At 40.5% G+C, this 25,019-nt stretch overlaps 1 protein-coding gene across 1 annotated transcript in view; it reads left to right on the top strand.

The window, feature by feature from the left end:
* NINL (ninein like) overlaps positions 1-25,019 on the top strand; it is a 175,163-nt gene that overhangs the window by 31,698 nt on the left and 118,446 nt on the right. Inside the window, exon 2 of the mRNA XM_047068429.1 lies at positions 18,473-18,604. Coding sequence (XP_046924385.1) covers positions 18,473-18,604 — 132 coding nt within the window. The remainder of the gene's footprint in view (positions 1-18,472; positions 18,605-25,019) is intronic.

Raw genomic sequence — 25,019 nt, 5'->3', positions numbered from 1 at the left:
TCCATCAACTGATAAATGGATAAAGAAATTGTGGTTTATATACACAATGGAATACTATGTGGCAATGAGAAAGAATGAAATCTGGCCTTTTGTAGCAACATGGATGGAACTGGAGAGTGTTATGCTAAGTGAAATAAGCCATACAGAGAAAGTCAGATACCATATGTTTTCACTCTTATGTGGATCCTGAGAAACTTAACAGAAGACCATAGGGGAGTGGAAGGGAAAAAAAAAAGAAAGGTTAGAGATGGAGGGAGCCAAAACATAAGAGACTCTTGAAAACTGAGAACAAACTGAGGGTTGATGGGGGGTGGGAGGGAGCGGTTGATGTGTATTCAGGAGGTCATCTGTTGGGATAAGCACTGGGTATTGTATGAAAACCAATTTGACAATAAATTACAGATTAAAAAATAAAAAGGGCCTCCAGGGTAGCTCAGTCAGTTAAGCATCTGACTTTGGCTCAGGTCATTATTTTGCAGTTCATGAGTTCAAGCCCTGAGTCAGGCTCTGTGCTGACAGCTTGGAGGCTGGAGCCTGCTTCAGATTGCCTGTCTCCTTCTCTCTCTGCCCCTACCCCAGTCTCTCTCTCTCTGTGTCTCCAAAGTAAATTAACTTTAAAAAATTAAAAAACAAAATAATTAAAATGTAAAACAGTGAATAGTAACTTATGAACATATTCTAGAAATTTAAAAATATAGTAATAGTAACTCAGTGGAGATAGCTAACAGTAGAATGGTTACAAATGAAGGAAATATTAGGTACTGGCAGAAAACTTCCAGAATGAAGCATGGAGAGAAAAAATGAGGGAAAATTTGGAAAAGAGTAGAGTCTTAGAGGCATAGAGATGCCATGAGGAGATCTAAGAGTCCTGTAATTGGAGCCTTGGAAGGACATAAGAGACACTCGGGCAGGAGCAATATTTGGAGTGACCTTGGCTGAGGATTTTCCAAAGTTATCAAAATACCCCAAGTTATGGATTTTTAGTAAGTCCTCTGAGGTTCAAAAAGATAATATACAACTTCATGGGCACCTACGTGGCTCAGTCGTTTAAGGTTCTGACTCTTGGTTTTGGCTCAAGTCATGATCTCACAGTTTGTGAGATTGAGCCCCGAGTGGGGCTCTGTACTGACAGTGCAGAGCCTGCTTGGGATTCTCTCCTTTTATCTCTCTGCCCATCCCCTGCTCATTCTTGTGCACGTGCATGCATTCTCTCATAAATAAATAAATATTAAAAAAATATACATCTTCAAATTTCATGTGGTTTCTTACCCACAGAGCACAATAGGGTTGCTTGAGTACTTAGCATTTTAAAGTTTAGCACTATTGTGACCTGAAACTTTAATACTGCATGCCATTGAGTCTACTTGTAAATGAGGAAGAACACCTCCTCCCCCACATGCCACCTAGAGGGTTATGAGTATACCTTCATGCTCTCCCTCATGTGTGCCCCTCCCATGATGCTGAGGAATTGACCTCATGTTTTGTAACTGCAAACCTTAAATTCAGGTGTACAAAGAATGTTATTTTTGTCTGTGATACACCATGGTATCTTTCATGAGCCCATATTCTGGTAGGTGGCAGAAATTTCATCTTAATCTGTTCAGAGGTCACCCTGTTGGGTCTTAACTTCCCAGAGGATTACATGTTACTGAGGCATGGGTGTATTCTGTCCACCCTGGAAACAGCCAGATGGTCATCTTTTGTTTCTCTTTTGGGGCTTTAATTTATGTGGGGTCCCTGGCACACAGCCCTCCTTCTTGAGCCCAGTACTCTCCTGAGCCCACCTCTCCTGCATGCTACCTGGACACAACTCACTGCTTGGACACGCTTCTGATGGGCTCCTACCCTTCCCTGAACTCTGTGTCAAAGAGTGAATTCTCACTCAGACCTCCCTGCAGATGGTCTTTCACGTTGCCCCACCCTATACCTGCTTCCAGGTTCCACCTTTACTGCTTAGGTTGGAGGTTTTACTCTTACATTATTTGTAGTTTTGGGTTGCTTTATGGGAGCTAGGTGTGAACTGCAGAACACCAGGGAAAATCTCTCTGTCTTGTTCCACTCTGTCCTTTCTTCCTTGAGGGAGTAAGTATAGAATATCGTCCTGCTCCCTGAGTGGTAGTGACATTGGTCATTCTTTCAGAGTCCCATACCTTTGCCTGTGTGTGATGTCACACTGTGGTCTTCTTTCCTTCTTCATTGTCTTTCCTGTGGGGAAAGACATGGATGAAGGATAATCTCTCCATCCAGGCTGACATAATCAGGGGTACAATACTGTGTATTTTTCTTTAAAAGAATGAGATTTTTATGTGGACTTTTGCTTGTGACATAACCTAGCTGTATTTATTTTAGGCCAATTTGTACCTCGGTTAAACATCAGAGAAAAATATTTTTGCTATGGGAATGATGATTCTTTTCCTCAAAATTATCTTTAACAGTAAGGGAGATCAGAAAATGTCTTTCCAGAAACAAGCCATTGGTTAGGGCCACAGATGCTAGGAGAAGTTGGAATACCAACAGCTGTTTCTGTGTGCAGCTCTGTTTAAAATACCATTTCTCCAACCTTTACCTTAGATCACATGCTTCTTTTCCCAGAATGCTTCTGAGGCTGGTTAGGATTCTTGTATAAAACAAGGATGGGAAGTAACTTTTGGGCATAGTGCGGTAGTGGAAAGAGTGCAGGGTCTGGGATGGGAAGGCCCATGAGCAAGATCCCCCAGGCCCTTGTCCTCACCTGCAGACATGAGAGGATGAGTTGGCATGGGACTACTATGAGGCTATGTAGGGAAAGTGGCTGGTTCAGGGTGGGCTCTCTTTAGAGGTTAAGTCACTCATTACTGTGTTCTTTTGTGTGAATAGCGTACCAGAATGGCATGGTGATAAGATGGGCCCTCCCCAAATCTGTCATCAAAGCTTTGAGAACAGACCTGATAACTCATCTGAACTCCTCTTCTGTGTCTCCTTTCTTTTCTTATAATCAGCTTCTTCCCTCTCTGGCTTCTCTCTCCTGGGCAGAGCCTGGAGTATGGATCTTTCTAGGGAGGCATCTTACCCATAATAAGAGCTGCCCAGCCTCCCTAGGGGTTTTTTCTAGACCTGGCTGAGTTTACTCCAATCTGAAGGCGTCTGCCAAACATAATGTCCTCATAGCCACTCCATAATTCTCACAGAAGATGGTGGGAACAATATGTCTGTATTGTGCCAGTCTGGCTTGGAACAAAAGCTGTGGAATCCACCTCAGTGTTTGATTGATAGGATAAAGGTACAGTTGGCTTGTTAGACCCAGAGGCTTATGTATCATATTTCTTTCAGTAGATTTTTAAAATTTATTTACTTGAAAGAGAGAGAGAGGGCATGAGCAGTGGAGGGGCAGAGAGAGAGGGAGGGAGAGAGAGAGAATTCCAAGTAGGCTATGCGTTGTCAGTGCAGAGCCCAATGCAGGGGCCGATCCCACAAACCATAAGATCATGACCTGAGCCGAGAGCAAGAGTCAGGTGCTTAACTGACTAAGCCATGTAGGCACCTCTCAGTAGACTTTCTTTTTTATTTGTTTATTTTGAGAAAGAGAGCATGAACGGGGATGTGAGCGCAGGGACATGAGTGTGGCAGGGCAGAAAGAGAGGAGAAAGAGAGTCCCAAGCAGGCTCTGTGCCGTCAACACAAGCCCAATGTGGGGCTCTGTCTCAGGACCCATGAGATCATAACCTGAGCTGAAATCAAAAATCACTTGCTTAACCGGCTGGGCCACCCAAGCGCCCCTCTTTCAGTAGATTTTTAACATGAGTAGAGGAAAGGAGAAAAGGCTTGAGGGAGATAGCTTCCTACATTTGCTTTTCTATACCTGTTAGGGACAGTTTCCTTTTTTCTTTAAGTAAATGTGATGTGAGCCAAAGGATTTGGAAGAGAGACAAGAATGCAGCTAGGTTTATATTGAATGTTTTATATGTTCTTTTTCACTGTTCTGTAAGCTTCAATTCGTTTGTAACCCACTTTATTGCAATCTTTGGCTCTAAAAATTTTTCCTTTTTCAGAAGTATATTTGCATATGGTGAGTGTATCACAAGCTGAGGTATATAACCTTGTAAATATTATCTTTGAGTTCTGAATTTGACCTAAATTTTGACTTTTCCTATGTAGACAAATTTAAAAATAAATCAGTGTGTTTGGAAAGAATGACACAAACTGAGTTGAATGGAAATGTCTATTGTGGAGCTCCAAAGAATTAGTGGGTTTTTCCCAATGACATTTAAGATGGGGCCTCTTTAGCCACCACACACTATGCTCCAGTACCTCTGGTTACGTGATTAATTTGCTTCTAATGGTGCATGAGTTTCTGCCAATCTTTGTGTGGTTGTAAAAGAAAAATGTTTTCCCAGCAACAAGCAGGAGCAGGAGAGAGAAAGTGTGACTCTGCAGACATTGATTGAGAATCTAGTTAGAGACAGGCACAAGCTGATCAAGGCCAGAGATAGACAGACAGGCAGTGTCTGTGGCAAAGCCTGATTCTGGATGTGGAAGATGTGTTCCTAGATGTCTGGTATCAACCATGGTCCCGCAGACTTGGGGTGATCATCACCTCCAGTGGTGTTGCATCTAGAACCAGACTGCCTGGCATCCCCATGACCTCACTCTCCAGACTCTTCTGAAACTCAATGGTAAGTGGATCCCAGAACGCATTGTGCTAATAAGCCTAAGAGAACCAGAATTTCAGAGCATGCAGGTGCCTTTGGCCATGAAGTTTGGCCTCCTTGTTTGGGATCTCAGAAAACCCAGGCCCAGAGACCTTAAGTACCTTGACTGAGGCCACACAGCTGCTTCATGACAAGACCTACCAGCCTGGCCATCCCAGAAGTTGTAGCAAAACTCCTGAGTCCAAGTCACTCTGGGCTGGCATGAATCTCAAGGCTGTCCCTGAGCATACCCTGCTTGTGGGGTGCACTATGGCCATGCAAGGTCAGGTGCCCTCTAGCTGGGTGGGATGTGATCCCAAAGGAGGATTGAGATGTTTGTCTCACGAGAAGGAGGAAAGCTATATGGGCAACCGGCTCCCAGGTTGGGGCAGGCAGAGTCAGCCAGGAGCTAAGAAGAGAGGAAGTAGGAATGCTGTGGGAAAAGAGAAGGGTGTTTCTGTTTCAGGAGTGGATCCAGATGGAAATAGTGCCAGTGTACCCTTGAGAGTTGCTCCTGTCAGAGAGAGGAACCCAGCAGGGGAGGCCAGGGGCAGGTGTACTTCCACCCTTAGAAGTCTTCTGAAATATAGAGGGACACTTATCAAAGAATCACTCACAGGTTTTTCCCCACCTCCCTCTCTCTATGGAGGTTGGCAGAAAGGAGACAATTTGAGTCAAGATGGAATCCAAGACTGGTGAAAACTTTAAGTGAAAAGGCGCCTGGGTAGCTCAGTCGGCTAAGTGTCCGACTTTGGCTCAGGTCGTGATCTCATGATTCGAGCCCACATCAGGCTTTATGCTGACAGCTTGGAGCCTGCTTTGGATTCTTTGTCTCCCTCTCTCTGCCCCTCACCTGCTTATACTCCATCTCTCTCCCTCTCTCTCTCTCTAAAATGAATAAACATTAAAAAATATTTTTTAAAAAAAGGAGAGGCTGCGATCACATGGAAATATTGATGACTGTTTAAAGCACCCTCTTAAAACCTTACATCACTTTTCAGTTTAAGAATGTAAAAGGAGTTTGCAAACATGTGTTCATGGATATTTGCAAAACACAGGGTTTGGCAGCTGAACTGAAAGTGTACAAATGAACAAGATATGGTTCTTGCTTTCCCTGAGAAGGGTACACAGACCAGGGAGAGAGATGCATAAACATGTAGTTTTCCATCACAGTGGTGTATGCAGTGCTATGGGATCACAGAACAAGGAGCAGATTTTTGCTCCAAGGGGTCAATGAGGACATCATAGGGAAGTAACACTGATTATTAGTGATGAGCATTATTTTCCTGTTTTGGGTACTTGTATCCATTTTATTTTATTTTGTTTTGTTTTGTTTTGTTTTTTCTTTTTGTTCTCAAATTTTTATTCAAATTCTAATTGTTAACATACAGTACAATATTGGCTTCAGGAGTAGAATTTAGTGATTCATCACTTACATACAACACCCAAAGCTCATCACACAAGTACCATCCTTAAGTACCCATCACCCACCTAGCCTATCCCCCACCCACCTCCCTCCATCAACATTCAATTTGTTCTCTCTCTTTAAGACTCTTATGGTTTGTTTCCCTCTCTCTCTCTTTTCCCCTTTTCCCATATGTTCATCTGTTTTGTTTGTTAAATTCCATATATGAGTGAAATCATATGGTTTTTGTCTTTCTCTGACTTATTTCGCTTAGCATGATATACTCTAGCTCCATCCACATCGTTGCAAATGGCAAGATTTCATTCTTGTAAAAAATTTTTTTTGGTAACGTTTATTTTTGAGAGAGAGAGAGAGAGAGAGAGAGCAGGGAAGGGGCAGAGAGAGACGGAGAAACAGAATCTGAAGCAGCCTTCAGCCTCTGAGCTGTCAGCACAGAGCCTGATGTGGGGCTCAAACTCATGAGCTGTGAAATCATGACGTGACACTTAACTGACTGAGCCACCCAGGCACCCCAAGATTTCATTCTTTTTTTGATGGCTGAGTAATATTCCATCACACACACCGTATCTTCTTTATGCATTCATTAGTCAGTGGACATTTGGTCTGTCTCCATAGTCTGGCTATTGTTGATAATGCTGCTATAAATATTAGGGTGAATATACCCCTTCAAATCTGTATTTTTGTATCCTTTGGGTACATACCTTATAGTGATATTGCTGGATCTTAGGGTAGTTCTATTTTTAGTTTCTTGAGGAACCTCTATACTGTTCTCCAGAGTGGCTGTACCAGTTTACATTCTCACCAATAGTGCAAGAAGGTTCCCCTTTCTCCGCATCTTCACCAATACCTATCGTTTCTTGTGTTGTTCATTTTAGCCATTCTGACAGATGTGTGTTGCTATCTCCTCATGGTTTTGATATGCATTTCCCTGATGATGAGTGATGTTGAGCATCTTTTCATGTGTCTATTAGCCATCTGGACATCTTCTTTGGAAAAGTGTCTATTCATATCTTCTGCCCATTTCTTTAGGTTATTTGTTTTTTGGGTGTTGAGTTTGATAAGTTCTTTATAGATTTTGGATACCTTTTTCAGGTATGTCATTTGCAAATATCTTCTCCTGTTCCCATGCCTTTGAGTTCTGTTGATGGTTTCCTTCACTGTGCAGAAGCTTTTTATCTTGATGAGATCTCAGTAGTTCATTTTTGCTTTTGTTTCCCTAGCCTCTGGCGACATGTCTCACAAGAAGTTGCTCTGTCCGAGGTCAAAGAGGTTGCTGCCTGTGTTCTTCTCTAAGACTTTGCTGGTTTCCTGTCTCACATCTAGGTCTTTCATCCATTTTGAGTTTATTTTTTGTGTCTGGTGTAAGAAAGTAGCCCAGGTTCATTCTTTTGCATGTCGCCATACAGTTTCCCAACACCATTTGTTAAAGAGACTGTCTTTTTTCCATTAGATATTCTTTCCTGTTTTGCCGAAGATGAGTTGACCATATAGTTGTGGGTTCATTTCTGGGCTTTCTGTTTTGTTCCATTGATGTATGTCTGTTTTTGTGCCAGTATCATACTATCTTGATGACTACAGCTTTGTAATATAGCTTGAAATCTGGAATCTTGATGCTTTCAGTTTGTTTTTATTTTTCAGGATTGCTTTGGATATTCAGAGTCTTTTGTGGTTCCATACAAATTTTATGATTGTTCTTGCTCTGTGAAAAATGGTCTGTGAAAATTTTTGATAGAAATTGCATTAAATGTGTGGATTGCTTTGGGTAGTATAGACATTTTAAGGATGTTTATTACTTGTATCTAAAAAGTTTTTTTAGGGGATTTTGGGAAGGTGGCGGCATAGGAGGACGCTGGGCTCACTGCGCATCCTGCTGATCACTTAGATTCCTCCTACACCTGCCTAAATAACCCAGAAAACCGCCAGAGGATTAGCAGAATGGAGTCTCCGGAGCCAAGCGCAGATGAGAGGCCCATGGAAGAGGGTAGGAAGGGCGGTGAGGCGGTGCGCGCTCCACGGACTGGTGGGAGGGAGCCGGGTCGGAGGGGCGGCCCGCCGGCCAAGCAGAGCCCCCAAGTCTGGCTTGCAAAAGTGGAGGGGCTGGTTGGAGTGTGTTCCGACAGCAAGCGGGACTTAGCATCTGGGAGGTCATAAGTTAACAGCTCTGCTCGGAAAGCGGGAAGGCTGGAGGACAAAGGGAGGGAGAGTTGCTGAGCCCCGGGACGACAGAGCTCAGTTGGCGGGGAACAAAGGCGCTCACCAGCGCCATCTCCCTCGCCCATCCCCCAGCCAAAATCCCAAAGGGAACCAGTTCCTGCCAGGGAACTTGCTTAACACCCAACGCTGTGCTTCTGCGGAGCCACCCCTCCGGCAGTGGGTCTGACTCCCTCCCGCTGCCACAGGGCCCCTCCTGAAGTGGATCACCTAAGGAGAAGCGAGCTAAGCCTACCCCTCCTGCCCCTGTGCACCTTGCCTACCCACCCCAGCTAATATGCCAGATCCCCAGCACCACAAGCCTGGCAGTGTGCAAGTAGCCCACATGGGCCCCGCCACCCCACAGTGAATCCCACCCCTAGGAGAGGGGAAGAGAAGGCACACACCAGTCTGACTGTGGCCCCAGCGGTAGGCTGGGGGCAGACATCAGGTCTGACTGCGGCCCCACCCACCAACTCCAGTTATACACCACAGCACAGGGGAAGTGCCCTGCAGGTCCACACCACTCCAGGGAATATACAAAATGACCAAACGGAAGAATTCCCCTCAAAAGAATCTCCAGGAAATAACAACAGCTAATGAACTGATCAAAAAGGATTTAAATAATATAACAGAAAGTGAATTTAGAATAATAGTCATAAAATTAACCACTGGGCTTGAAAACAGTATAGAGGACAGCAGAGAATCTCTTGCTACAGAGATCAAGGGACTAAGGAACAGTCAGGAGGAGCTGAAAAACGCTTTAAACGACATGCAAAATAAAATGGAAATGACCACGGCTTGGATTGAAGAGGCAGAGGAGAGAATAGGTGAACTAGAAGATAAAATTATGGAAAGAGAGGAAGCTGAGAAAAAGAGAGATAAAAAAATCCAGGAGTATGAGGGGAAAATTAGAGAACTAAGTGATACACTAAAAAGAAATAATATACGCATAATTGGTATCCCAGAGGAGGAAGAGAGAGGGAAAGGTGCTGAAGGGGTACTTGAAGAAATAATAGCTGAGAACTTCCCTGAACCGGGGAAGGAAAAAGGCATTGAAATCCAAGAGGCACAGAGAACTCCCTTCAGACGTAACTTGAATCGATCTTCTGCACGACAGTGAAACTGGCAAAATACAAGGATAAGAGAAAATTCTGAAAGCAGCAAGGGATAAACATGCCCTAACATATAAAGGGAGACCTATAAGACTCATGACTGACCTCTCTTTTGAAACTTGGCAGGCCAGAAAGGCATGGCAGGAGATCTTCAATGTGATGAACAGTAAAATATGCAGCCGAGAATCCTTTATCCAGCAAGTCTGTCATTTAGAATAGAAAGAGAGATAAAGGTTTTCCCAAACAAACAAAAACTGAAGGAATTCGTCACCACTAAACCAGCTCTACAAGAGATCCTAAAGGGAATCCTGTGAGACAAAGTACCAGAGACATTGCTACAAGCATAAAATATACAGACATCACAATGACTCTAAACCCATATCTTTCTATAACACTGAATGTAAATGGACTAAATGCACCCACCCAAAGACATAGGGTATCAGAATGGATAAAAAAAACAAGACCCATCTATTTGCTGTCTACAAGAGATTCATTTTAGACCTGAGGACACCTTTAGATTGAGAGTGAGGGGATGAAGAACTATTTATCATGCTACTGGAAGCCAAAAGAAAGCTGGAGTAGCCATACTTATATCAGACAAACTAGACTTTAAATTAAAGCCTGTAACAAGAGATGAAGAAGGGCATTATATAATCATTACAGGGTCTATCCATCAGGAAGAGCCAACAGTTATAAATGTCTATCCGCTGAATACGGGAGCCCCCAAATATATAAAATAATTACTCATAAACATAAACAACCTTATTGATAAGAATGTGGTAATTGCAGGGGACTTTAACACTCCACTTACAGAAATGGATAGATCATCTAGACACACGGTAATAAAGAAACAAGGGCCCTGAATGATACATTGGGCCACATGGACTTGACAGATATATTTAGAACTCTGCATCCCAAAGCAACAGAATATACTTTCTTCTCGAGTGCACATGGAACATTCTCCAAGATAGATCACATACTGGGGCACAAAACAGCCCTTCATAAGTATACAAGAATTGAAATTATACTATGCATACTTTCAGACCACAATGCCATGAAGCTTGAAATCAACCACAGGAAAAAGTCTGGAAAACCTCCAAAAGCATGGAGGTTAAAGAACACCCTACTAAAGAATGAGTGGGTCAACCAGGCAATTAGAGAAGAAATTAAAAAATATATGGAAACAAATGAAAAGGAAAATACAACAATCCAAACACTTTGGGATGCAGCGAAGGCAGTCCTGAGAGGAAAATACATTGCAATCCAGGCCTATCTCAAGAAACAAGAAAAATCCCAAAATACAGAATCTAACAGCACACCTAAAGGAACTAGAAGCAGAACAGCAAAGGCAGCCTAAACCCAGCAGAAGAAGAGAAATAATAAAGATCAGAGCAGAAATAAACAATATAGAATCTAAAAAAACTGTAGAGCAGATCAACGAACCCAAGAGTTGCTTTTTTGAAAATAAAAAAACAAAATTGACAAACCTCTAGCCAGGCTTCTCAAAAAGAAAAGGGAGATGACCCAAATAGATAAAATCATGAATGAAAATGGAATTATTACAACCAATCCCTCAGAGATACAAACAATTATCAGGGAATACTATGAAAAATTATATGCCAACAAATTGGACAACCTGGAAGAAATGGACAAATTCCTAAACACCCACACTCTTCCAAAACTCAATCAGGAGGAAATAGAAAGCTTGAACAGACCCATAACCAGCGAAGAAATTGAATCAGTCATCAAAAATCTCCCAACAAATAAGAGTCCAGGACCAGATGGCTTCCCAGGGGAGTTCTACCAGACGTTTAAAGCAGAGATAATACCTATCCTTCTCAAGCTATTCCAAGAAATAGAAAGGGAAGGAAAACTTCCAGACTCATTCTATGAAGCCAGTATTACTTTGATTCCTAAACCGGACAGAGACCCAGTAAAAAAAGAGAACTACAGGCCAATGTCCCTGATGAATATGGATGCAAAAATTCTCAGTAAGATAGTAGCAAATCGAATTCAACAGCATATGAAAAGAATTATTCACCATGATCAAGTGGGATTCATTCCTGGGATGCAGGGCTGGTTCAACATTCGCAAATCAATCAACGTGATACATCACATTAGTAAAAGAAAAGATAAGAGCCATATGATCCTGTCAATCGATGCAGAAAAGGCCTTTGACAAAATTCAGCAACCTTTCTTAATAAAAACCCTTGAGAAAGTCGGATAGAAGGAACATACTTAAAGATCATAAAAGCCATTTATGAAAAGCCCACAGCTAATATCATCCTCATTGGGGAAAAACTGACAGCTTTTTTCCCTGAGATCAGGAACACGACAGGGATGCCCACTCTCACCGCTGTTGTTTAACATAGTGTTGGAAGTGCTAGCATCAGCAATCAGACAACAAAAGGAAATCAAAGGCATCAAAATTGGCAAAGATGAAGTCAAGCTTTCACTTTTGCAGATGACATGATACTATACATGGAAAATCCGATAGACTCCACCAATAGTCTGCTAGAACTGATACATGAATTCAGCAAAGTTGCAGGATACAAAATCAATGTACAGAAATCAGTTGCATTCTTATACACTAACAATGAAGCAACAGAAAGACAAATAAACTGATCCCATTCACAATTGCACCAAGAAGCATAAAATACCTAGGAATAAATCTAACCAAAGATGTAAAGGATCTGTATGCTGAAAACTATAGAAAGCTTATGAAGGAAATTGAAAAAGATATAAAGAAATGGAAAGACATTCCCTGCTCATGGATTGGAGGAATAAATATTGTCAAAATGTCAATACTACCCAAAGCTGTCTACACATTCAGTGCAATCCCAATCAAAATTATACCAGCATTCTTCTCGAAACTAGAACAAGCAATCCTCAAATTCATATGGAACCACCAAAGGCCCCGAATAGCCAAAGTAATTTTGAAGAACAAGACCAAAGCAGGAGGCATCACAATCCCAGACTTTAGCCTCTACTACAAAGCTGTAATCATCAAGACAGCATGGTATTGGCACAAAAACAGACACATAGACCAATGGAATAGAATAGAAACCCCAGAACTAGACCCACAAACGTATGGCCAACTCATCTTTGACAAAGCAGGAAAGAACATCCAATGGAAAAAAGACAGTCTCTTTAGCAAATGGTGCTGGGAGAACTGGACAGCAACATGCAGAAGGTTGAAACTAGACCGCTTTCTCACACCATTCACAAAAATAAACTCAAAATGGATAAAGGACCTGAATGTGAGACCGGAAACCATCAAAACCCTAGAGGAGAAAGCAGGAAAAGACCTCTCTGACCTCAGCCGTAGCAATCTCTTACTCGACACATCCCCAAAGGCAAGGGAATTAAAAGCAAAAATGAACTATTGGGACCTTATGAAGATAAAAAGCTTCTGCACAGCAAAGGAAACAACTAACAAAACTAAAAGGCAACCAACAGAATGGGAAAAGATATTTGCAAGTGACATATCAGACAAAGGGCTAGTATCCAAAATCTATAAAGAGCTCACGAAACTCCACACCCGAAAAACAACCCAGTGAAGAAATGGGCTGAAAACATGAGGAGACACTCCTCTAAAGAAGACATCCGATGGCCAACAGGCGCATGAAAAGATGCTCAACGTCGCTCCTTATCAGGGAAATACAAATCAAAACCACGCTCAGATACCACCTCACACCAGTCAGAGTGGCCAAAATGAACAAATCAGGAGACTATAGATGCTGGAGAGGATGTGGACAAACGGGAACCCTCTTGCACTGTTGGTGGGAATGCAAATTGGTGCAGCCACTCTGGAAAACAGTGTGGAGGTTCCTCAGAAAATTAAAAATAGACCTACCCTATGACCCAGCAATAGCACTGCTAGGAATTTACGCAAGGGATACAGGAGTACTGATGCTTAGGGGCACTTGTACCCCAATGTTTATAGCAGCACTCTCAACAATAGCCAAATTGTGGAAAGAACCTAAATGTCCATCAACTGATGAATGGATAAAGAAATTGTGGTTTATATACACAATGGAGTACTACGTGGCAACGAGAAAGAACGAAATATGGCCTTTTGTAGCAACGTGGATGGAACTGGAGAGTGTTATGCTAAGTGAAATAAGTCTTAGAGAGAAAGACAGATACCATATGTTTTCACTCTTATGTGGATTCTGAGAAACTTAATAGAAACCCATGGGGGAGGGGAAGGAAAAAAAAAAAAAGATGTTAGAGTGGGAGAGATCCAAAGCATAAGAAACTTTAAAAACTGAGAACAAACTGAGGGTTGATGGGGGGTGGGAGGGAGGGGAGGGTCGGTGATGGGTATTGAGGAGGGCACCTTTTGGGATGAGCACTGGGTGTTGTATGGAAACCAATTTGACAATAAATTTCATATATGGAAAAAAAATTGTTTTTAATGTTTCTTTATTTTTGAGGCAGAGAGAGAGAGAGAGACAGATCTCAAGCAGGGAAGGGGCAGAGAGAGAGGGAGACACAGAATCAAAAGCAGGCTCCAGGCTCTGAGCTGTCAGCACAGAGCCCAATGCAGGGCTTGAACTCACAACAGTGAGATCATCACCTGAGCTGGTCAGACGCTTAACCGACTGAGCCACCCAGGTGCCCCGTAACTTGTATTCTTTTTAAAATAACTTGTCATCCTTTGCCTGTTTTTAAAATGTAGTGGTTTGTAAACACTCTTTACAAAATAAGAATATTAGCATTTCCTTTTTGGTTCTGTATATTTTATGAGATATTTGCCTGTTATTTTAAATTTTCAACAGCTTTATTGTTAGAGAATTCCGTAAGGTTCACTCATTTAAAGTGTATTCTTTATGGGATTGCACAATTATTGTCATAATCAAATTTTCAAACATTTACATCACCCCAAAAATAATCCCTGTGTCTCTAGCAGTAATTCCCCATTCTCCTCATACCCACTCCTTATGTCCTATAGGCCTAGACTAGTCTTCTTTCTGTCCCTATAGAATTGCTTATTCTGGACATTTTATCTGAATGAGTCATATAATCTGTGGTCTTTTGGATCTGGCTTTTTCACTTAGCATAATGATTTTGAGGTTCATCTATGTTGTAGCATGTATCAGGACTTCATTCTTTTTGACTGGTGATGAATTCTGCTGGTGGGTGTACTTTGTTTTGTTTACCATCCATCAGTTGATGATTCAACACTTGGGTTAGTTCCATCAGTTTGCTCTTAGGAATAATGCTGCTGTGAACATTCATGTGCAAGTTTTTGTCTAGATGTATGTTTTCATTTTCTCTTGTGTATGTATCTAGGAGTAGAATTGCTGAGTCGTATAGTAACTCTATGTGTAACCTTCTGCAGGATTGCCAAATGATCTTCCAAAGTAGCTGCTCAATTTTAGATACCTCTTAGCAATGTATGAGGGATCCAATTTCTGCACATCCTCTCCAGTGCTTATTTTCTGTCTTTGTGAGTGTAGGCATTCTGGTGGGTAGAAAGTGGTTATTATATCTCAGTGTAATTTTCATTTTCATGTCCGTAATGACTAAAGATCTTGAGCATCTTTTCATGTGCTTTTTGTCCATTCATGTGTCTTCTTTGATGAAATATATGTTAAATTTTATACTGATAAACTGCTGTCTGTAGAGGCTGCCCCAGTTTATATTTCCATCAGCACAGCCTAGAGTTCTATTTTCAACAGTGTGCCAATTCATATGTTGAAGCCCCACTGAACTAATGAAGTTAAAATAAGGTCATGTATTGGGCTCTTAAGACACTATGACTAGTGTCCTTACAAGAAAAGGAGTTAAGGACACAGACACACATAGAGGGAAGACCATATTAGAATACAGGGAGAAGAAGGCTATCTGCAAGCCCCAAAGAGAGAGTCCTTAGAAGGAACCAACCCTGCTGTTATCTTGAGCTTGGATGTCCAGCCTCCAGAACTGTGGGAAAATAAATTTCATTTATGTTTTATTTTTTTTAATGTTTTTTTGTTTTATTTGGGAGAGACAGAGACAGAGTGTGAGCTGGGGAAGGGCAGAGAGAGAGGGAGACACAGAATCCAAAACAGGCTCCAGGCTCTGAGCTGTCAGCACAAAGCCCGACACGGGGCTCGAACCCACAAACCGTGAGATCATGACCTGAGCTGAAGTCGGCCGCTTAACTGACTGAGCAACCCAGGTGTCCCTAAATTTCATTTGTCTTAAGGCACTTAGTCTGTGGTAATATACAAAGTAATATACAATCTGATAAGTGAAAAGTCATGTCTCCTTGTCTCTTTTGGTAAATATTGTTAAGTATCTCCTAACTGTTTGTTGTATTTGTAAGTAATCTAGATCCTTTGCTAGGTTACTTAGGGTATAAATCTTGTTCATTATTGATTTTAGGAGCTCTTTATTTAGTAAATTAGCCCTTTTTTTTTTAAGTTTATTTATTTTGAGAGACAGAGAGCCTGTGCGAGTGAGCAGGGGAGGGGCAGAGAGTGGGAGAGAATCCCAGGTAGGCCCCCAACTGTTAGTGTGGAGCCCAATGCACTGAACCCCACCTAGGCTCCAAGAAAATTAGCCTTTTGTCTGTTGTTTGCATTAGAATTGTTTTAGTTTGCCATTTATCTTCTGACTTTATTCTTTTTATTTTTCCTTTTCTTTTTTTTTTTTTTTTTTTAATTTTTTTTTTTTTTCAACGTTTATTTATTTTTGGGACAGAGAGAGACAAAGCATGAACGGGGGAGGGGCAGAGAGAGAGGGAGACACAGAATCGGAAACAGGCTCCAGGCTCTGAGCCATCAGCCCAGAGCCTGACGCGGGGCTCGAACTCACGGACCGCGAGATCGTGACCTGGTTGAAATCGGACGCTTAACCGACTGCGCCACCCAGGCGCCCCCTGACTTTATTCTTTTTAATTTTAAATGTGTATTTATTTTGAGAGAGAGAACGTATGCATGTGATCAGGGGGAGGGGTAGAGGGAGAGTGGAGAGAGAATCCCAAGCAGGCTGCACACAGAGCCCAACATGGAGCTGTATCTCATAACCGTGAGTTGTGAAATCAAGAGTTGCATGCTTAACCGACTGAGCTACCCAGGCGCTCCTCTTTTGACTTCATTCTTTGCCTCTTAGAAATTTTAACTTTCATGTAGTCAAACTTCCCACTCTTATAAGAATGATGCAGAATTTATATTTTATTCTAGTTCTTTTACAGATTGAGTTTTTCTTGGTTTAAATTTCTGGTTCTTCTGGAATTTACTTTGCTAAAAAGAATGAGATAAGTATCTAAATTTATTTTCTTATATACAGCTAATCAGTTTTTTTGACAGCACTTTCTTGATAAATTGTTTTGTCCTTTGATATACAATATCACTTTTATCATATGCTAGATATGCTGTGTATATTTTGAACTATTTTTTAGGCATTTTCTGTTCTATTTTTGTTCAGTGACTTTTTTTCTCTAGACTTTCACTAGTGTTACCTTGTTTAAATTAGTACAGCTTTATAACTGTTTTAATATTTCATAAGGCTAGTCCTCTCTTACTCTTCTTCCTTTTCAGAAATATCCTGGCTATTCTGCTTGTTTATATGAACCTCAGAATTAACTTGTTTATATCCCCAAAATACCCCCATTGGTATTTTTATTGGGTAAACATTAAATGTGTAGATGAAGGAGACTAGATACTAAATAGTCAGCCTCCTTATGCAATAACATGGTGTGTCTTTCCATTTGTTAAAGTCTTTTGTGTTTGTCTTTCAGGAATTTACTGATGCAGGTCTTACAGATTTCTTTTTTTTTTTTTTGAGGAAGATTATTATTATTTTTTTAAATATAATTTGTGTCAAGTTGGCTAAATACAGTGTGCTCTTGGTTTGGGGGATAGATTCCCGTGATTCATCGCTTACATACAACACTCAGTGCTCATCCAAACAAGTGCCCTCCTCAATACCTACCACCCATTTCCCCACTCTCCACCTCCCTCTCCGCATCAACCCTCAGTTAGTTCTCTGTATTTAAGACTCTCTTATGGTTTGCCTTCCTCCCTCTCTGTTTGTAACTATTGAGGAAAATTATGTTTTAATGTAATAATGAAACAAAAGACAATTTTATTTTATGATAAAGAATATATAATTATACATCAGACAAAATGACATCATTCATAAAGTATCACAAATGTGAAAATTATTATAAAGATGAGGAAAATAGATTTCATCAAATTTCATTTTCTCCAAAGTAACATAGTTGTTTGATGCAAAGTAGTACCTGGGTTCCTGTAAATGGCTTTTCTTTTCTTCTACTTATTCTCTTTATTTCATGTGTCTGTTCTAAGCCCATAGACTTTAGGATCAGACTTTTGTTTCTTTTAATGTGTTATTTTTCTTGTTTTACCCATGATTATGTATATACTTAGGGGCTTACATTATTGGGAATAGTCTAAGGTAAATGAGTAATGAGGATAAACTTGATCTGCATTATCTGTCTTCTGAGAGCACTCAGGGGTTTCATCCTCAGCCCAGTGATGCCCTGCTTGTCACTCCTTCTAATGAGTGCTGAGGTGGGCATTCAGGTTCGTATATTTTTAATGGATCAGTTGGGACCCAGTTCTCCTTTATACTCTGACTAACCTATATCAACTCTGGATTTTTCTGATAATTGTTTCTCTCCAGGTCCAGATCTAATACATTTCTTTAGATTATTTTTGTGTATTTATTATAACATAAATAGATTTTTTCTTCATTATATTAACTGATTATTATCTGACTATAGGAATAAAGGCTATTAACTTTTTTGTTATTAGTTTTATACCCAGGCAGATTAGTGAATAGCTTTCATTCTGATTATAAAGCATTTGCTAATAAATTTGAATCTTTAAAAAAAATGCTTGTGACAAATGTAGCAATGAGTTCAAAACTCTAGCAGTGTTGGCCCTTGTCAGATTATGAAGACTACCAGAAATTTAAGAAGAAATCAGTGCTCTGCCAGGGCTGGGGTCACTGGGGAGCCTTTGTCCTCCATGTCATCTGCATTGTCCCTCCAATTCATGAGGTAGACAATTGACATTTTGGTATGGTGGTATTATATGAAGTTCTTTCTATCACAGATAATGCGAAGGTGTGTGTGGTGCTAACAGATTGCCACCCCAGCCGGCTCCAGTGTAGGCCTCTGCAGAAGACACTGGCCCAGCAGTGTTCAACACTTCACCCGTTTCTGGAACTCAGTCCCATCATGGCAGGTATATGTAAAAGGCACACATTTCAAAAACAGGCTCCATGTGAAAGAAAAAGCCCCAAATACTTGTGAATACAACTTTGTCTTATTTTTGCAGATATCCGTTACTGTTAGCAGTTTCTGCTTATCTGGTGGTTTTCCTGTGTATATCTTCTTGGATTTCTTAAAATGATGATTCACCTGGATTAAGTCAAGCATCTTACCAGTTGACAAGTCAGGTTTTCTCTTGATTGGCTATATTTTCATGCCCAACCAGTCTCTCTCACCTGTAGCACAGACTGGATGTCTCTGGATGAGACCACACGGTCCACATCTGTGTTATCCCAACCAGGTCCCCTGCCCCAACATGGCTGGATGCTCCCTCTGCTGGCAATGCCATCTGTGCCCCAGGCCCTTGTTAAGTCAAATTGCATTTCAGCACTCTCCTCATTTACATTTATTTCTGCCTTGGAATCTTGGCAGCAAAATCCTGCTACTAAAATACTGGTTTCAAGAGAGCAGCATCTAGAACCTGACATATAGAAGGAGCTTAGGAAATGTTTGTTGCATAAATCCTTCTTAATAAAATCTTTGACTTCATTCTCTTCCATACATAAAAGATGAAATACATTCTTAAAAAACTATTAAATCTGTACAGTTCTGCTTGGGCTGCCATAACAAAGTACTACAGACTACAAACAAGTTTATTTTCTCACTGTTTTGGAGACTGGAAGTCTGAGATCAAGGTGTCAGTAGGATTGGTTTCTAGTGAGACCTCTCCCCTTGGGATGCAGATAGCTTCCTTGTTGCCCTGTGCTCACATGGCTTGTCTTTCCATGCTTGTAGGGAGAGAGCAAGCTCTCTGGTGTCTGTTTTAAGGACATTAATCCTGTCAGATCAGTGCTTCACCCGTATGAGCCCATTTTACCTTAATTACTTTCTTAGAAGCCCCATCTCCAAATACGTCACACTGGTGGTTAAGGCTTTAATATATAAATTTGGGGGGGATACAAACATTCAGTCCATAGTAATATCTTGGCCACTTTATGTTGTAAGTTTTGTTTTTGTTTTTTTTTAATAAAAATAGTCAAATTCACATTATGGTGATGGCTTAAGAAATTATCTAGAATCTCTGGGAAGTTCTAAAGTTGAGCTTGGAAGGTACTACTGTGGCCTGAATGTTTGTATCCTCCCCAAATTCATATGTTGAAATCCTAACTCCCATGTTTGATGGTATTAGGAAGTGGGGCCTTTGGGAGGTGCTTAGGTCATGAGGGTGGAGCCCATGAATGGAATTAGTGCCCATGTGAAAGAGGCCCCAGAGAGCTCCCATGTTCCTTCCACCACGTGAGGACACAGCAAGAAGGCGCCAGCCTATGAACAAGCAAGTGGGCCCTCACCAACACCTGACCCTGCTGGTGCCTTGGTCTTGGACTTGCCACCCTGCAGGACTGTAAGTCAGAAGTTTTTTGTTGTTTATAAGCTACCCAGTCTGTGGTATTTTGATAGAACAGCCTGACTGGACTGATAGATGTGATCCCCAAATACACTGTTCCTCACGTGCAGGCTTCTTAATATCCCCAACTATTACAGTTTCCTGAAGAGCTTTTTGGAAGCTTAAGGACAAGCCCAGAGCATTCTGTTGAGTTTAGAGTATTTCCAAGTCAGTCATTTTTATTCTTTTTATTTCTCCATGAAGATTGCTGCTAAAATATGGTTTGATTTGATTTAAAGTTTGTTCGTTTTTGAGTAATCTCTACACTCAAGGTGGGGACTCAAGGTGGGGCATGAACTCTACAACCCCAAGATCAGGAGTCACATGCTCTTCCAACTAGACCAGCTTCTGATTTGATTTTACATGATTTGTTAAATGTCTTTTATCCCACTTAATTGGATAGTGTCCTACTCTGTAGTGTTTTTAAGAAGCAAATTTAGGCTGAATTAGGTGTGAGTGTGTTTGTCCAGCATGAAGTTATTGGGGCTTACATGTCCTGTTCTGAAGGTAAAACACTCTGGGGGATGTAAAGGACCCATAGCTGCTGGATGTATAATTTTAGAGATTGTCTTGGGGAAGGGGAGTAGAAGTGGCTTTGGGGAAAGTTTGTGGGTTTCTTTTGTTTTCCTAATTGCTTTCTGGGGCTTCTCATTTCTTATTTAGGCCATTTACTTTATTTACTCTTTTGGGGAGTGTGTTTCTTCAAGCCCTGTCACACCAAGAGGGAATTCACCACAAAGCAGGTACTTGCCATGCCAGGATTCAGACCAGCATTTAACATTTTCCTCTTAACTGAACTTGAAGTATAACATTACATAACAAAAGTGCACAGATAATAATGAATTGTCACAGAGTTAACATACATGTATAACCACCATCCCAGTAAAAAGAATAGAATATTACTGACTACCCCCTCATATGTTGTCCTATTTATTTTTTCCTTTCTACTGTCCTCTGTCTTAACTTTTAACACCACAGAGTAATTTTTCCTGCTTTTGAATTTAATGTAAATGGAATCATGCAATATGTCTGGCTTCTTTTCATTACGTTTGTGAGATTCAGGTTGTTGTTATTGCCATGTAGTTCATTCTTTACCATTGTTTTATAGTTTTCCAGAATAGATCACAAAGTATTTATTTTTACCTTTGATAGATATTTTATAGTGCTTTTTTTCCTTTTTTTTTTCTATTTAAATTTTAGTTTACATACAATGCAATATTGGTTTCAGGAGTAGAATTCAGTGATCTATCACTTATACACAACACCCAGTGCTCATCATAAGTGTCCTCCTCATACCCATCTAGCCCATCTCCCACCCACCTCCCTCTGTCAACCCATAGTTTGTGCTCTACCATTAAGAGTCTCTTGTAGTTTGTTTCAGTCTCTTCTCTTCCCCCCACCTTCCTATATGTTCATCTGTTTGTTTCTTAAATTCTACATATGGGTGGAATCATACGGTATTTGTCTTTCTGTTTGAGTTATTTCACTTAGCATAGTACATTCTGGCTCCATCCAAATCATTGCATATGGCAAGATTCCATTCTTTTTGATGGCTGAGTAATATTCCACCACACACACACACACACACACACACACACACACACACACACACCACCATCATCATCATCACCATCATTATCATCATGTTTATTCATTAGTTGATGGACATTTGGGCTCTCTCCATAGTCTGGCTATTGTTGATAAAGCTGCTATAAACAAACATAGGCTATGTGGAGCCCTTCAAATCTGTATTTTTGTGTTCTTTGGGTAAATACTTATAAGTGAAATTGCTGGATCATAGGGTAGTTCTATTTTTAGTTTCTTGAGGAACTTCCATACTGCTCTCCCGAGTGGCTGCCCCAGTTTGCATTCCCACCATTAGTGCAAGAAGGTTCCTCATTCTACTCATCCTCACCAACACCTGTTTTTTCTTGTGTTAATTTTAGCTATTCTGACAGGCGTGAGGTGCTATCTCCTGGTGGTTTTGATTTGTATTTTCCTGATAATGAGTGATGTTGAGCATCTTTTCATGTATCTGTTAGCCATCTGGATGTCTCCTTTGGAACGTGTCTATTCATATCTTATGCCCATTTCTTAACTAGGTTATTTGTTTTTTGGGTGTTGAGTTTGATAAGTTCCTTATAGGTTTTGGATACTAACTCTTTATCTGATATGTCATTTGCAAATATCTTTCCCCATTCTGTCGGTTGCCTTTTAGTTTTGTTGATTGTTTCCTTCACTGTGCAGAAGCTTTTTATCTTGATGAGGTCCTAATAGTTCATGTTTGCCTCTAGAGACATGTCTAGGAAGAAGCTGCTATGGCCTAGGTCAAATAGGTTGTTGCCTGTGTTCTCCTCTAGGATTTTGATGGTTTCCTATCTCATATTTAGGTCTTTCATCCATTTTGCATTTATTTTTCTGTCCGGTAGAAGAAAATGGTCCAGTTTCATTCTTCTGCATGTTGCTGTCCAGTTTTCCCATCAGCATTCGTTCTGTTGGGAACAGTTTCTGTCCCAAGAGACTGTCTTTTTTCCATTGGATATTACCTCCTGCTTTGTTGAAGATGAGTTGATCATATAGTTGCAGGTTTGTTTCTGGGTTCTCTATCCTTTTCCACTGATCTGCATGTTTGTTTTTATGCCAGTACCATACTGTCTGGATGACTATAGCTTTGTAATATAGCTTGAAATCTGGAATTGTGATGCCTCCAGTTATATTTTTCTTTTTCAGAATTGCTTTGGCTATTCGGGGTCTTTTGTGGTTCCATACAAATTTTAGGATTGTTTTGTTCTAGCTCTGTGAAAAATGGTGGTGGTATTTTGATAGGGATTGCATTAAATGTGTAGATTGCTTTGGGTAGTGTAGACATTTTAACAGTGTTATTCCAATGCACAAGCATGAAATGCTTTTCCATTTCTTTGTATCCTCTTCAGTTTCTTTCATAAGTGTTCTGTAGTTTTCAGAGTATTGATCTTTTACTTCTTTAGTTAGGTTTATTCCTGGTATCTAATTGTTTTTGATGCATTTGCAAATGGGATCGATTCCTTGATTTCTTTTTCTGCTGCTTTGTTATTGGTGTGTAGAAATGCAACCAATTTCTGTACATTGATTTTATCTCCTGTAACTTTGCTGAATTCATGTATTAATGTATGAATTCATGTAGCAATTTTTTGGTGGAGTTTTTCAGGTTTTCTACATGAAGTATCATGTCATCTGCAGATAGTGAAAGTTTGACTTCTTTCTTGCTGATTTGGATGCCTTTTATTTTCTTTCTTTCTTTCTTTCTTTCTTTCTTTCTTTCTTTCTTTCTTTTTTTCTTTTCTTTTCTTTTCTTTTTTTTTTTTCTTTTGTTGTTGTTGTTGTCTTATTGCTGAGACTAAGACTTCCAGTACTATGGTAAATAGTAATGGTGAGAGTGGACATCCTTGTCTTGTTCCTGACTGTAGGGGAAAAGCTCGCAGTTTTCTCCATTGAGGATGATATTAGCTGTGGGTCTTTCATATATGGCCTTTATAATGTTGCGGTATGTTCCATCTATCCCTACTTTGTTGAGGGTTTTTATCAAGAAAGGATGCTGTATTTTGTCAAATGCTTTTTCTGCAGGTATTTACAGGATCATATGATTCTTATCCTTTCCTTTATTAAATGTGGTGTATCACATTGATTGTTTTGCAAATATTGAACCAACCCTGCAGCCCAGGAATAAATCCCACTTGATCATGGGGAATAGGTGAATAATTCTTTTAATATACTTTTGAATTCAATTTGCTAGTATCTTGTTGAGAATTTTTATATCCATGTTCATCAAGGATATTGGCCTGTAATTCTTCTTTTTAGTGGGGTCTTTTTCTGGTTTTGGAATCAAGATAATTATGGTTTCATAGAATGAATTTGGAAAGTTTCCTTGTATTTCTGTTTTTTTGAAATAATGTGAGAATAGGTATTAACTCTCCTTTTTTTTTTTTAAAGTTTATCTATTTTGAGAGAAGAGAATGAGATAAAGGTGTTGCATGTATGAGCAGGGCAGGGGCAGAGAGAGAGGGAGAGAGAGAATCTCAAGCAGACCTCGCTGTCAGTACAGAGCCTGACATGGGGCTCGATACTATGATCCATGAATTCATGACCTGAGCTGAAATCAAGAGTCGGACACTTAACCAATTGAGCCACCCAGGTGCACCTTCTTCTTCTTCTTCTTCTTCTTTTTTTCTTTGAGTTGACTTTATTTATTTATTTTGGGGGGGGGCAGAGATAGAGATAGAGAGAGAATCTCAAGCAGGCTCTGCTGTCAGTGCAGAGCCCTTGGGCTTGAACTCACGAACTCTGAGATCATGGCCTGAGCGGAAATCAAGAGTCAGACACTTAACCAACTGAGCCACCCAGGCACCCCTGTTGGGAGATTTTTGATAACTGATTGAATTTCTTTGCTGGTGATGGGTCTGTTCAAATTTTTCTATTTCTCCCTGTTTCAGTTTTGGTAGTTTGTGAGTTTCTAATAATTTGTCCATTTTTTCCAGATTACTTAGTTTGTCGGCATGTAATTTTTCATAGTATTCTCATAACTGTTGTATTTCTTTAAAAAAATTTTGTTACGGTTTATTTATTTTTGAGACAGACAGAGACAGAGCTTGAGTGGGGGAGGGGCAGAGAAAGAGAGGGAGACACAGAATCCAAAGCAGGCTCCAGGCTCTGAGCTGTTGGCACAGAGCCCAACGCGGGGCTTGAACCCACAAACCACGAGATCATAACCTGAGCTGAAGTCGGCTGCTTAACCAATGAGCCACCCAGGCTCCCCTAATTGTTGTATTTCTGTAGTGTTCGTTGTGATCTCTCCTTTTTCATTCTTCATGTTATCTATTTGGGTCCTTTCTCTTTTCTTTTTGATCAGTCTGGCTAGGGGGTTATCAATTTCATTAATTCTTTTGAAGAACTAGCTCTTAGTTTTGTT

This window comes from Lynx rufus, unplaced genomic scaffold, assembly GCF_022079265.1.
Source record: "Lynx rufus isolate CCGP_SWC_20201006 ecotype Redwood Valley unplaced genomic scaffold, mLynRuf1.p SCAF_8, whole genome shotgun sequence".
Taxonomy (NCBI): Eukaryota; Metazoa; Chordata; class Mammalia; order Carnivora; family Felidae; genus Lynx; species Lynx rufus.
Note: the sequence above shows the minus strand (reverse complement) of the source record. Positions and strands in the feature narration are given on the sequence as shown.